Source organism: Oryzias latipes, chromosome 11, assembly GCF_002234675.1.
Source record: "Oryzias latipes chromosome 11, ASM223467v1".
Taxonomy (NCBI): Eukaryota; Metazoa; Chordata; class Actinopteri; order Beloniformes; family Adrianichthyidae; genus Oryzias; species Oryzias latipes.
Window position 1 is genome coordinate 21,998,393 of NC_019869.2, and position 15,122 is coordinate 22,013,514.

Genomic DNA, 15,122 nt, shown 5'->3' on the forward strand with positions numbered 1-15,122 from the left:
CGATAGATTTTTCTGAACTGGGATGCTCAGCATCCTGGCCTTCTCTGACACTCCCCTCGATCTGTTTTATTAGGAAATATCCAAATAGCTCCCTCCTCAACCCTTTACTAAATCAGACTGTTAACTATAAACAATTTTCTTTTCAACTTTTACTCTGATCCACAAAATGTACTCATTTTTTTCATTTTTTTCAGCTTGGTGTTGTCATTTGTTCTGTCAACCTGTCACTTTTTTAGATTAATATTTACTATTTGACTCTTTTGATTTTAAATATTTCTATCCCCTGGTGCTTTTAGCTTGGTTCACAGCTCAGGTCTTCTGGTAATACTACTGCTTACTTCGCATCTAAAGACCTCCTGTTTGGACTTGACTCTGAAATTTAATGTTGCATTCTAAGCTTTCAAGTGTTGTTTTTAAGATGATTTTGGTAACTCACACCCAAAGAACAAAAAAAAAGCTTCCGTCATCATAAAAGGCCATGTAGATGGTATTTTCTTAGGTTTCTAGAAAAGTTACTTGATGCCACAGAATTTAATCCAGAACAGAGGATTCGTTTGCTATGTCTTAGCTAAAAACATTTAAAGAAAGGCAGGACAGGAAAGCACTAAAAATTCTTCATAGGAGGCTAGATGAAGCATCACTGTGATTAAAAATAATTAGTGCGAACAAAGACAGATGAGGTCAGACAGGAATCACCATGGACTTTGATGTTTGTAGACGATATTGTGATTTGTAGTGAGAGGAGGGAACAGGTGGAGGAGAAGCTAGACAGGTGGAGGTTTGCCCTGGAAAGGAGAGGAATGATGGTTAGCCGCAGTAAGATGGAGTACATGTGTGTGAAGGAGAGGGACCCGAGAGGAAGAGTGAAGTTCCAAGCAGAAGAGATGAAAAATGTGGAGGAGTTGAAGCATCTAGGGTCAACAGTCCAGAGTAATGGAGGGTGTGGAAAAGAAGTGAATAAGTGAGTCCTGGCAAGTTAGAATGGGTGGAGAAAAATGTTGGGTGTGACAGATTAGTTTAAGCTCAAATGAAAGGAACGTTGTACAAAACTGTGGTGAGACCAGCCATGTTGTTACCCCTAAAGACAAACAGACAGAGGAAAAGACAGGAAGCTGAGCTGAAGATGCTTGGGTTCTCTTCAGGAATGAGTACTATTCCTGAACCTATCCACCTATCCATCCTGGTCATTCCCAAAGAGAGGGACAGCACATGTTAGAGGATGCAGAAGACAGGGTTAGATGGAGGAAGCTGATTTACTGTGGCAACCCCTTAAGGGAAAAGTCAAAAGGAAAATAAGAACAAATGAGTATACAGTACTTTGTTGTTTTAAACTATTTCATTTTTTCCATATTTCCACAAACATTTCAAAATTGCTAATGAAACCAACACATTGACATTTCAAAACACAACAACGTTAATTGAACATCAGACTACGTGGCTGTGTGTCCTTTGGTTTCTATTTCAATTGTAGTATACATTTTCAGGTTACTGGTGTCTTGAAAAATTCAATAAATTCATCTAAATGTACAAAAGGTTCAATCAGGGACATAGCTATGTTCCTCTGTAAATTCTTACTATAGCAGATGGGGAGGATTTACCTTAAATCAAGAATCTGCCTAAATAAACTAAAGGAATTTAACTTAACTTAAACATCTTAAGAATCCTAGAACACATGTTTATTATTCTGCAAACTGCAAGCCAATCCACCAAACATTAAGATGCTTTATTTGTATATTCACAGACAAACCCTATGATTTCAGACTTATTTCCTTTAGGGAAAGACTTTTGCTAAAATTTTTTCTAAAGAGTATTTAAAAAAAACTTGGATAAAATGCATGTATTACGGTCTACAGTTGGGTACCTTGACCTTGAGACTTGCAGTGTGAAACAGGTAAGTCTTGCTCTGTTTAAAGCTGCACCCTTAAAACTTCTCATTTAAACTTGTTTTATGTGCTTGATTTAGGTTGAAATATTAATGTGAAAAGAATGGCAGGGATTAAGCATGCGAATTTGTCACACTTTGCTGTTGGCAGTACTTTTCCAGGTGCTTGCAAGTGAATCCTGGTGTGTTATAAAGACAGAAGTGTTATCCAGAAAGACCAAACCAAAGAGTCAACATTGCTCTCCAAGATGCTCAAAGTCGTCCGGTTGTTTGATGTGCTGAAAGTAAAATAAAATGAAATGTTTAAAGACCCACTACTATCATTTTTAATCTATTTTAAAAGCTTTTCCAGTGGTCTTTTAATTATGATTATGCCATTTTTAGCCAAAAATCTATGTTGTTTTCTAAGACATAGTTTCTGAGCTTGAGGGAGCTTGTGGCCGGCCCAGCGTATTTTCTACGTCACAAATAGGGTCTTTTGCCAACAACCTTTTTTGTCTAGCCCTGATTCACAACAATTAGAGAAAATAAATACACAGAAATGCTATTTTGAGATTAATTTTGTTAATTTGTTAATTTTGTCCTCTATCATCAAAAATATGCCACAACAACATGTTTAAAACACCAAAAACATGATTTTCATCAGTGTGTCTTTAAGATCTATTGTCTTTGTTTTCTTGAGTCCTGAACGCAGGATAGCCAGATCCAGTAGGAAAAATATGTGTGATTTTCTTTTAAAATTCAGAATTGTTCCAAAAATTTTAAAAGGGTCATCTAGACTTTTAAGTTGAATGTCTTCAAATGGCCTTTTTTCAAACCTTTCAACTTCAAACCAACACTCTGAAGGCTGTAATAGACTGATAAACTCTTTCAGCATGTCAGAGAATATCTCATTTAAATAGTGTTCCTTATGGCCAGTGAAAAATGTACTTTGAGCTCGACCCTTCAGACCCAGACACTGATTCTGTGGCACAAATGTCCACTTACCCTGTCCCTGCCTGACCGTCTGATGAAATCGCCCCATCTGCAAATGCATGATCAGATGATTGCTCAAAGTTGTGTAACAACCAACCCGCATGAACTAGAATACCCATGTAAATGCACATTCAGACACCCACAAGCAGGAAAATGGGAAGCAGTTAATAGTAAAAATGGTTATATCACACGCTCTGTCCCAACAGCAGCAGAAAGCTGATCTGTGACGTGCAGGAGTTTGACTCTTGACACAAACAGGTGTGAGAAAGACTTGGAGAATCAAGGATGACTAAAGGAGGTGAAAGGTTCAAACCACTAGTCTATTTTTCTATTTCTTTTACTGCTGTCCTGTTATTCTAAATTCAGATGTGTTCACACATCCCGCATGGAGCATTTTCCTGAATCAATCTTTTGTTTTTTTTCTTGTGCATGCAGCAAGAAGAAACTGAAAGACAAAAAGAGGACTTCGTGGTTTAGGTGGAACAGCATTCAATATAAAGGGAACATGTTCCCAGGCTGTCAGATGTTGCGCAAATGTGTTTCCACATGCATGCAGGCAGGCGTGTGTTTGATGTTCTGGCAGTCCTGTGATATATTTTTGGTCCAGGATACCAGTTTAGACACAGCTCACATCATTTTTCTATTCCTGTCAAAAGGATATAAGCTCAAAGCACATTTGATTGCAACACCTAAACCCCAAAAATCTGTTTTTATTATGTCCATAAAGTCATCAGGTCTAAAGGAAAAAAGAAATAAATGGCCAAAAAAAAGTATTTCCATTTCAGTTTTTGATGATGCAATTTCTCAGCTGATTTATGTTGAGTCAGACTTATTTGATTTGAGCACACACAACAAAATCAATTTATCTGTGTGTAGACTGATACAGCCCCTATACTGTCCTGGCGAACCTTGCACAGCTTGTTTGGCTTTTACACAAAATAGGCTTTAGCATCTGTGTTCCACATTTATAGTTGACAAAGCTGCAAAAATCAAAAAGCTGCAGAGCAAAACCGAAAGCCAGATGTGTTACATCCCTGTGTAACACATCTGGTTGATAACATGTGTTTGTGTGACTTTTTCTTCATACACAGAGATAATGTGACAACAAAATTTAAATCAGAAAGGCAGCAGAAGGTTGAACAGCGACTGCACAAATAGTCAACTAAACTTTTATGGTATATTCACAAGTTGGCCTCTATTTATTGTTCATCACCATTAGTGATCATAAAAGTTGTAATTAATGGCTATTTTCTTTTTTTACAACCTATGAAGCTGAAGGCTGAAGTGCAAAAAGCATGCTACTCATTTACAACACTGTTGTAAATTGCAGGTTAATGGTCATTTATGGCGTTAAATGGCAAAAGTATGGTAAAATGTTAATGTCACTCAAATATTACTTAAGTTTATCTCCCCCTAAAGCCTGCAAAGACAGGACAAAAAGCATGTGTAAAGTTGGCTCCTCCCAGTTTATGGGAACAGCTGGAAAAACGCTTAAGTCTCAGGAAGAGTGTTTTCCTTTTTCAATACTCTCTGGATATTATTATAATATTTATTACTGTTGTGAGTTAATCATGCGTTTATGGCTTTGTTCTATAAATATGTAAAGATTTTCAACTTTGGTTGGAGAATCTATGGAGATTGTCTTATAAACTCTGCAACAGTAACACTTGTCTGGACAAAACAGCTCCCGTTTTTTAATGTCAACTTTTATGTGTGTTTACGCTTCATGCCGCATTAGCAAAAAAAGATTTAAGATTGTATGACTTGATTTGGCCTGTAAATCCTCCAGCGAGCCATCAACAAGCTTTACACGAGGCAGCGCAGACATACTGGCTCTGTTTTCATTTCTCCTGTGTGGAATGAGTCTTTTACACACACAACTGTTGGAGCAAACCATCATCCATGTGGAAATTTTGCCAAGTTAGATGGTTGCTTCCTGGTTATTTATGCCTGATAGCTTTAAATAAACCCAGAGCATCAGCCTCCTCTGCTGGTCGAAATCAGGCAATGAGATGTTCGTTGACAGCTGTGCCACATCGATATAGCAGCAGTGTTAAGGCATTGGTGCCATAAATCCCCATGACAAAAATTCATGTTATATTTTTTGTATATTATCCCTTAAATGTGTTTTTAACCCTTCATTTGAAAAAAAAAAAAACAGTTACACTGGGTTTTTAAATGACATTTAAGTTTATGTTTCTTTGTTTAAAGTTAGCATAAAGAACTTTTTTAAATTGAAGTACTGTAAGTCTGGAGACAGTTTAAGGAGGTTTCCTGATCCAATGTCAACGGAGTCTCCTTGGAGACCGAATCATGGGGGGACAGCGTATTTAAAGACTAACTGCAATAGGGACTGCATGTTTTCCAGTGTGTGTGTGTGTGTGTGGAGGGGGGTGACCAAAACACTGAATTCCACCAGTGAAACTATGGTTACTGACCCTGAGCTTGTCGCTGAAATTCTTCACAGAAAGCCTCTAAAAAAAAGTTTACATGCCCGTCGTTCAACTAGGTTGCTTTGGTAAATTTTCAATTTACTGAGGAAGAAATGAAAAAATAGCATGCACCCAAGGCTATCCAATTTGAAGCAAACACCACTTAGTTAAATCTGTTCAGGTTCTTTTCACCTAGTTGTCGGAAATGTGTTTATATTCAAATATGTTGGATATAGTAAAATGTAGTTTAAAAATCATTCAAATAGTTGAGAAAATGCACCAAGAAGATCAGACAACCAGTCTGGATCTATGATCTAATGAGAAACTGCACGAGAGATATTTGAAGACCCAGTCAGATGAAAATGGTGTTTTTTAGTTTTAGACCTGTTGGGCCATTTTTCTAATGATGAAGGACATGGAAGAAGAAAATTAAGCTTTAAATTGTATTTCTGAGTATTTCTTTATTCAAACTGTTGTGAATCAGGAGCAGATGAAAAAATGTTTGAAACTAAAGTGGGTGGGCCACAAGCGCCCTGCTCTGCTCCATTCTGATGCATCCACTTGTAGAAGATGAGATTCATACATGTCTTTTTTTTACTCGTTCAAGCTGGCATCTGGCTCTAAACTGAACGCCCAACATTTTTGTTGCATCAGTAATGTTAGGTTGGGGGTATGAGGGGCTGTGACAGTGGCAGGAGAGTGTGTAAACAGATAGCTCTCAGCAGCATTAAGGGAAAGGCTATGTGGGTTGCTCCATATAACGGTCTACCGACAACTCAGAGGTAAATTTTGAAAAAAGTCGCTATGCAGAAACTGTGTCCTAGAAAACTGTTTTTTTATTTGACCTAAAACGGCATTATCATGATAAAAAAAGACCACTGGGAATGTGTTTTATAATTGATCAAAAGATGACTGGAGTGAAAGTTAAATAAATTGAAACTACTTCCAATGAAAGTTAAGTAAAACTTAAGAGCGGATTTGCTTGGTAATATGTCTGTGTTCAGTTTTAGAGTGACCTTGGTGTGCACAATCTTCTGTTTAGCTGCTTTCAACACCCTAGTGTGTGTGTTCTCTTCATTAGCAGTGTGTGGACAGCTGGGGTTATTCCTTGAATTTGGCTTTTACATTTTTTCCGATCTTTTATCTACCGTACTCTTGATGAGAATAGTCACTTCAAGTGTCTGCCAGGTTTCAAGTGAAAAGTTAGTCCTTGACTTTTTTTTATTTGGCTACGCATTGTTTGCATAATCAAATGCCGATAATAAAAGTGAGTCTTCTTTTCACCACACCATTTTTTATGTAAACAAAATCAAGTAAAAAACTGTTTAAAGGGCTTAAAGACAACAACAGCTTCTAATCTGACTGTAAATTAGCCTTTAGTCGTGCTATTAATACAACAATAACGCTACATTGGATAATTTAAATTATTTTTTCTACTCAACTGTTTGTGTTCATCTAATCAAATTAAAATCTATGATTTTTTTCAGATTTCGTGCTTTATTAACACAAAAACTTTCATAAAAGGAAGTGACACTGTGAAATTGGGTTATTTATTGTTTTAAATGAAAAAAGCGATTAAAATGTTTTGTATCAACTATACTTTAATAAAATCTCGAAACATTTTAATTCAACTCCATAAAGATAATTTTGGTTTTCTTATTTGGACAATAACTGTATGTTCTTAAGATTTAATTTTATTTTGCTATAAATATGTTTCAAAAAACGGAATTTGCATGAATTCTTTTTTTAAAGTCATAATTGATTTTGATTTGATTTTATTGATTTATTTCAAGCATTGTAGTCAAAGCAATAAAGAATTTACACATATTTATCAAACTCATTACAGAAATGATGAAATGCATAGATTAAAAAGACAGAAAACAAAACAAAAATGTCACTTAAATCATATATGCTTAATTAAATACAGTGATAATTAACTGAGGTATAAGTAGAGTTTGATTAATTGCTTGAAAAGGAGTGGGAAGAAGCAAGCTTATATAATCCCACCCCTACTGAGTTCATTTATTTGATAGTTTAACAGTGTTTTTAAATCCGGTTCCAATCAGATAAGATTCTCTTCAAGTAACAAAATCCAGTGCCTAGAAATGATAGATGATCTTCAGAAAACATTCATTCATGATTTCAGTAAACAGTAACGATACCGATATGTAATAATAATTGATTATCATTAGAACACATGATAACATCAAACTAGTAATTATTGCTACACATTGCAGATCAAGTAAATAAAATCAATGGCTTATTGATTGTAATTCAAACGTTTCAGTAATCATTATTGCACATTACAATGTAACACTCATTGGTTGTAATCAAAAGAGCTTTGATTATTTCACCACACTCAAGTTCACACATGGATTTGGAATTATTCAAACACCTGTTGATCCTTAAATCCTCTTATCTTCATATCCTGAAATAAGAGTTTCTTTATACATTTTCTTGAATATTTAATAATTTAATTTATTTAATAATTCAGATTTGCATGAATCATTATATTATAATTTATTATAATTTAATAATCTAGGTGCATGAATTGCTTAAAGTTGTTTTTATTTAAAGAAAAAAAAACAACTTTAAGAGGATTAAACTAAAGAATAGAATAGAATAGAAAAGAATGGAAAAGAATAGAACATCATTTTTTACAGACTTGAAGACCAAATGTCAACACCATAAAAAATCTAAAAACAAATACAAAAAAATAAGCAAAATTAAACACAAGTAAAATAAAAATTATAAACTTAACAATTTAAGGGCTTAAAAAGGCTTACATACCAGTACCCTCAAAGTTATTTTATAAGCTAAATAAGCGGAAAACTAAGCGTTTCAAAGGCTTTTATTTTGAAATCACATAGTTACAATTTCCGGTCTCTTTCCCTTCTTTTTTAATACTGCCAACATGACGCATCTCCATGGCAACTTCTGTGGCTGCGCAGTCACCTCACAGCGCATGCCGTTATTTAGCCTAGAAGGTGGCAGCTGAGAGTTAGACTGTCGCAACTCGAAGGAGATTAAAAAGAAATTAAAGTTTTACATTTTTAGCAGTTTGGTATTTTACTTTTGAAAATGAGACCGTCACAAAAAGGTCGACATGGATATGAAACAGCAAAAATCGCTAAATGGAGAATGGAAGGTAAGTTTAATGAGAAATTAAGTTTGAAAAATGTTAATAAATGAAGACGTTATTCAGCTGAACCTACAAAAAAAGTTTGTTGACATTCATAAAAGCTGTGTTGAATACTATTTTAGCTAATACATTTCAATTAACTGTGATTTTACTTTAGATTTTTCAAAACAAAACTTTAGCTAAAATATGAACTATTGTGAAAATTATTCTGAAATGACAGCCCACTTTAACATACAGGCCTACTTGCACGCATTAGTCTGAATCATCACTTTTAACACTCAGCTGCTTCTTTATGAGATTTCAGAGGACGCAACATCAACTGCAACAACCTTTTGTGTGGCTGTGTGTGCATGGCTGCTACTGTCTGTGCGCCGAAAAACAGACAGTGGAGACACCGGAGCTCCAGTGTTTTGGTCTGCATTTGGAATCCAAACAAAACAAAAGGCCGAACAGAGAAGAAAACAACTCCAGCCATCAGCGTGGAACATCAATTTCCGTCTGAAAGTGCAACGTCAAAGATGCTGTGTGTCTCCAGTGCTTCATTAATCATGCAGACACAGCTGAGGCCTAATCAGTTCAAGCCACCTTTTGTTGTTGCGTGTGTGTGTGTGTGTAACAAATGTGTGTGTGATGTTGTCGTGACTTAAGGAAGCTTAAATAATTCAGGCAGTCGGGCAAGGTGATTGAAGAATCTCAAATGGCTCTGAGGCTGCACTCTGTGTGATGGAAAAGGCTCAAATCTGATCAGGCGGATTTGCTTACGTACTCACGCACATCATGACTAGCCGGTGTTGTGTTACTTATTAGTTTTGCTTTTGCGGAAACCTTTTTATTTGTTACAGTCACTTTCACCAATCCAGCTTTTGTTTATTTTGTCTTTGATTTTTTATTTTTTTTTCATATCTAGGACCTCTTTTCCCGTTGCTGAAGCATCCTGGTGGGGCTTCCCAGCCATGGCCGATACACCTGCACCCTGCAGAACACATCCACAGACCTCTAATCCCCCTTCCTCGCGCCCTCTTTCACACCCGTTATGCTGAGGAGAGTGCAGAACGCCCTCACTTGGTCACTGTTGTCCGCCCATGCCAAACTGCACTAAGAAAGGTGTGTCCTTTTTGCGACCAGTTACATTTACTCCCTAAAATGAACTGTAAAAAAATGCAACAAGTGGACAAGCTTGCAAAACAATGGAGTGACCCTGATTGTGAATTTTTTTGTTTGTTTTGTTTTCTCCTCTTTTGAAAGGTAACGGTGCTGCTCAACCGAAGAGCTGTGGTGTCATTTGAACAGCTGCTGCTTGATATTTCAGAGGCTTTGGGGTTTCCTCGCTGGCACGGGGCCCGAATCACACGCTTGTATACAACACACGCACAAGAGGTGGGACCCAGTCACAATCACTTAAAGGTGGAAGCAACATCCTTTGAAGGGCCCAGTTTCAGGCAGAGATGGTCACAAACAGCTTTGAGGTTGCATCCTTTCAGGGATTCCTTGATGGATATCCGACAGAACACTTTATGGTTAATTAAACTGCACTGGTCCATCATAAATAGGTTTTTTGTCTTTTTTCCGGAACAGGTGAAGGCTGTTTGTGATTTCTTCCGTGGTGAAGCAGCCTTCCTGGCTCTTGGTAAGGCCCGACCCGAGCTGAGCAGCCTGCGGGAGGCTTTGGAGGAGCTGTTTCCAGAACACCCAAACTATCGTGCCCACGCACTGAAAACCTGGGAGCGGAAACTCCACCCGTCTCCAAATAGAGCAACCAAGGCCGACAGTGGATACAGTGAGGGGACAGATGGCAGTGGGGCTAATCAAGAGGCGCACCAAAGCACACATACGCATGTCAAGAACCTTAATCGCCACACATGTCAAAATGCAGACACACCAGAGAAGCGTAATCTCGACTCTCAGAAATCCTTTAAAAAAGTTTCTTGCGGAAAACCTGCTCCTCTTCCCAACCACCTGCAGAGACTGCGGGTGAAGGGTGGAGAAAAAGGGCCGAAACCATCTCTCATTGGTCCTTTCAGAAATGAAGATGGTCTGAGAGATGCTGGCATACCTTCAGGCAAGCTGTGTGAAAACTGCACTTCAAGGAGAGCAGAGCTTCAAGCTCCAACAGGGATCAACAAATCTTTAGGGATGGTCCCACTTCCACCCGTGTCCAGGAAGCAAAAGGGAAGTTCCCACACAAAGCAGGAAGCTAAAAATGTGGACGTGGGCTCCAACCCCTCACCTCCCGTGGCTGTCAACCGAGATGATGAGAAGAGCTTGACAAACAGTCAAACTCCAGCTCCTCTTGTGGATGCAGCAGACTCACAGAGGAGGAAAGCTGCGTCTCTTCCCTCCGAGCGCAGCTCCGTCACTCTGTCAGACATTGAGCGTGTCTACGAGTTTGGACGGGTCATTGGGGACGGTAACTTTGCTGTGGTGCGTGAGTGCCGCCGCCGTGACGGTGGAGAACTTCTGGCTTTGAAGATAGTAGAACGTTCCAAGCTTGTTGGTCGAGAGCACATGATGCAGAATGAGCTGAGCCTCTTGGGGAGTCTGTGCCACCCCCGTATAGTGCGACTGTTTACTCACCATCACACACGCACACACTCGTACCTCGTGATGGAGTTGGTGAGTGGGGGGGACCTGTTTGAAGCCATCAGCGACAGAGGAAAGTTTCCAGAGGCAGAAGCAGGACTGATAGTGTCAGACGTGAGTGAAGCTCTGGAGTACATCCACAGGAAAAGCATCGTCCACAGAGACCTCAAACCTGAAAACTTACTGGTGGGTTCACCACAAAAGGATGGGAAAATGACTTTTAGTACAATTCAAATATAAAAATGCTTTGTTGATTCCAAAAGAAGAAAAATGTAGCAGAATTACTATTTTGGAAGAAGAGGGTGAAAATACAGGAGGGAGAGTCAGGAAAAAAATCAAGAATTTGGAAAAAAATAAGAAAAAATAAAAGTTGATAGATAGATAGATGATAGATAGATAGATAGATAGATAGATAGATAGATAGATAGATAGATAGATAGATAGATAGATAGATAGATAGATAGATAGATAGATAGATAGATAGATAGATAGATAGATAGATAGATAGATAGATAGATAGATAGATAGATAGATAGATAGATAGATAGATAGATAGATAGATAGATAGATAGATAGATAGATAGATAGATATTCACTGTCATTTTGCATTAACAACCTAAATTTAGCACACAGTTCAGCCAATTAGAGGCACAAAGTTCCTCTTTTTTGCTGCCCCCTAAAAATAATCTATAACTCTTTTTCGTGTCTTGTTGACTCTATGATGAAAAAACTTTACTTCCACTTCCTGTTTACAATTTTACAATTGAAATTGAAACATTTCAAAATATGATACAGATTCATCAAATATATGAAGAGATTTATTTTTCAAGCCATTTCGCATAGTTTTTCTGAGTAATAAACACGCTTTTTTTATTAGTTGTTTTTAATGAAATTTTTGTGTAACTTCCCCTTTTGTTCAGTTCAAGTAACTACTGGTAGTTTACAAATCTGTTTCTCATGGCAATAACGTTTATTTTGGATTGGAAAATTGACACATGCATCAACAACGGTTAAATCAGAGATTAAATCAAGGTGTGAAATTAAATCAAATTGATTGACAGTTGACTGTTTCTGTCTCTTAGATAGAGCGTGTTGCTGCCAGTGTTTGCCGGCTGAAGCTGGGAGACTTTGGCCTTGCCATGGTTGTGACTGAACCAGTCTTCACCATATGTGGCACGCCCACATACGTAGCACCAGAGATCCTCCATGAGACAGGTGATGCACCTGCAGGGTTCCTCTGCCCTACATGTCAATTGCATTTTCTCATTCTGTTTGGTTGTGGTTTTACCCATCAGGATATGGCGTTGCTGTGGACGTTTGGGCTCTGGGTGTGATTCTTTTTGTCCTGCTGTGTGGCTTCCCACCGTTTCGTAGTCGGGAACGAGACCAAGAAGAGCTCTTCAAGCTGATAAAGCAAGCACAGCTTCACTTCCCTTCTCCCTACTGGGACTCCATCTCAGAGGGTGAGATTGATAGAAAACATGCAGCAAGCGGGCACTAATGTCACACACACCTGTGTGAACAAATATTTTCTTTCTCTTTGTGCACAGAAGCTAAAAGTCTTGTCAGATGTTTGCTTGAAGTGGACCCCACATTGAGGCTGACCGCAGAACAAACTCTACAGCATCCGTGGGTGAAAGCAATGGCATCTGTTTGCATGCAGAGGGCGCTCACTGACAGAAATCAGAGGAAACTGCAAAATGCAGGAGCAAAAATCAAGGATAATTCAGAAGAACTGCTGACTGACAAAACAGAGCAACACTGTGGAAGTAAAGAGAAAGTCACTCTCAGGAGGAAAACTCAACTGTCAATGAGAGAAAGCGATGATAACTCCCCGGATCTGAACCTTCAATCCAGATCATTTGATCATAACAAAACTAGTGAATCCATTAATCAATCGATGAATAATCTGATTTTTCAGTCAAAGCAGAACAGTCATCAAAGGTCACCAAACAGATCACCAACTCAAACCACCGAAGATTGCAAAGATTTGACAGAAACTTAAACTCCCCACAGGGACATTACTTTCAAATTTTTGATTAGCGGTTGAATCCTTAAAATTACTTTTAGATCATGTAATTTTACTCCAGAGACCTAATCAATGCCGCTTGTGATTTAGTTAGTCCTGCAATCAGAAATGTATGATGGAATGTCGTTTTTTAACGTATGTTTTTGTTTGGATCATAGGTTGGTTGTTCTGTCTCTTCTTTGTTGTTTTTAATACTTTTTTTAGGTGAGTCATTTTTGAAGATGATATATTGTGTAAAATATTTAGCTATTTTGACTAATACTGCAAAAAAGTTATTTTTTGTATAATCTTAAAGTTGAATCTTTAACATTTATCATACCATTTTAGTATTTTGCCATAAAACATTTAACCCAAGTAAATTATTAAATATCATACTGCAAAATCTTAGCTTTTTGCTCATACCATATTCAGTTTTTTTGTTTTTTTTTACTTGTCCTGTCCAACAGCTGAGCAGACATACAGGAGCAGACATACAGGAGCCTCTTGTGTTGGACATGTAACAGTAAAATATACACATACACACATACATGTAACAGTAAAATATACACACAAGGTGTATATTTGAATAAACCCCTTTTGTAATTCGGGTTAAACTTTATTTATACTGATTACATTTGCATCCTTTTTTTTTGTTGGACCAGGCGGATCCAACAGGGGGTAAGGGCATAGAAGAATGAGGGAAAAGGAGAGTTAAAGAAACCTGGAGGAGGACTACATAAGTGGGCGGGGGGGGGGGGAGGGGGGGGGTTACAATCATTAAGCAACAAGATGCTGCAGGACAATCATCATTACTATCTAGTGAAAATGTTTGTCAAAAGGGGCGGGGTTTGTCCACACATTTCAATCTATCACACATACTATTGTGCAAAGGGGAGCTGACACCTGTACTCAGGTGGGTGTTTATGTTCTGCTGAGGTGGATGATGGAACGCTAAAAGAGGGAGAGTGCCCGGCCGTCCACACACCAAGCCCCCCGCCGAAGCGGTAGCCAGGGCCCCCCAGACAGTGGCATGGTATAGCAGATAGAGGGAATCCGCCCGCCGGGCTGTCCAGTCAGCCATCCGAGGCTAGCAGGACCGCTGCAGGGGCCCCCAACGCCAGAGAGCAGGGGGGCACAAGAGCACGGAGAGTACAGGCCCCAGCCACATGTCCAAGATGCTATTAAAACTGAGAGGGTAGGGGCCCAATTCCATGCAGCAACCATGGGAGGAGGCCCACTGCCAAGTAGCATTGCAGGTTGACTCCCCCTCCCATTTCCCTAATAAGTGGTTGTAAGAGGAAGGAGGGTATGTCGGGGACAGCTGGCAGACTGACCCCGATTGGTGAATCAACTGCCCCCCCCGCCCCCCCTTAGAATTGGGCCGAATCGCAAGGAGAGCCAATCCCCCGGGCCGAACACCCCCTACTCCACAAAAAGAGAGAGAAGCCAAGAGATAGCTGGCCCCAGGGGCAAGCCCAGGCCCACATTCAGTTTGCAAACAAACCACCAAAAATTGGTTCGACCGTTTATGACTGTGAAGATTTTGCAATAAATAAGTCAACATGAACTCAAATAAAAGTTCTGGATACACTTTTGTCTGCATTTCTAAAGGGGTTCTGGCTCAGTTTTTTTCCCTCACTGCCCAGATAAGGTATATCTTTCGTTCCACTGAGAGTGGTTAATCCGGTCCCTGCCACTGCAGACAGCTGACACAGGACCCCTCCCTGCCCAAAGCACATTGACCCTTCCTCCAAGCCCATCCATTTTGTACCCCTCTCAGCACTTGTGGCTCTCAAACCGCAGGACTGTGGCATTAATAGCGCAACAAAGAATCAATAGCAATAGGAAGTGGCAGAATGAGGAAGGCATCTCTTGATCCCTCTGTTATAACTGAGTGTCTACACACACCACGTCAGGGGCCATTTAAAACTAGCTGAACCGCATTTAGAGATTGAAGCAGAAGAGTCATAAATGTGCAATCAACGTACCAGAGCACAATGTGTAGGACTAGCCCCAACCACTTGTTACTTATTTCAAACCATCATTTAAAAGCAGGAAAAAATGGGTTTGTTGAGGAAAACGTGTGCTATGTACAGAAATGTA

The 15,122-nt window shown here is 38.9% G+C and overlaps 1 protein-coding gene across 4 annotated transcripts; it reads left to right on the top strand.

Moving 5' to 3' along the window:
- The first annotated feature begins 8,174 nt into the window (after positions 1 to 8,174).
- On the top strand, positions 8,175 to 13,547 carry dclk3 (doublecortin like kinase 3). Of its 4 annotated transcripts, XM_020707307.2 has the most exons (8): positions 8,175 to 8,437; positions 9,339 to 9,535; positions 9,677 to 9,808; positions 10,007 to 11,197; positions 12,094 to 12,226; positions 12,307 to 12,474; positions 12,562 to 12,746; positions 12,982 to 13,547. In XM_020707307.2, the coding sequence occupies exons 1-8, from the start codon at positions 8,371 to 8,373 to the stop codon at positions 13,003 to 13,005; spliced, it is 2,097 nt and encodes a 698-aa protein (XP_020562966.1). In that variant the 5' UTR covers positions 8,175 to 8,370; the 3' UTR covers positions 13,006 to 13,547. The 4 variants fall into 4 exon arrangements, with proteins under 4 accessions (XP_020562966.1, XP_011479504.1, XP_020562967.1 ...); XM_011481202.3 differs by having other exon boundaries at positions 12,562 to 13,547; XM_020707308.2 differs by having other exon boundaries at positions 9,741 to 9,808; positions 12,562 to 13,547.
- The last annotated feature ends 1,575 nt before the right edge of the window (positions 13,548 to 15,122 follow it).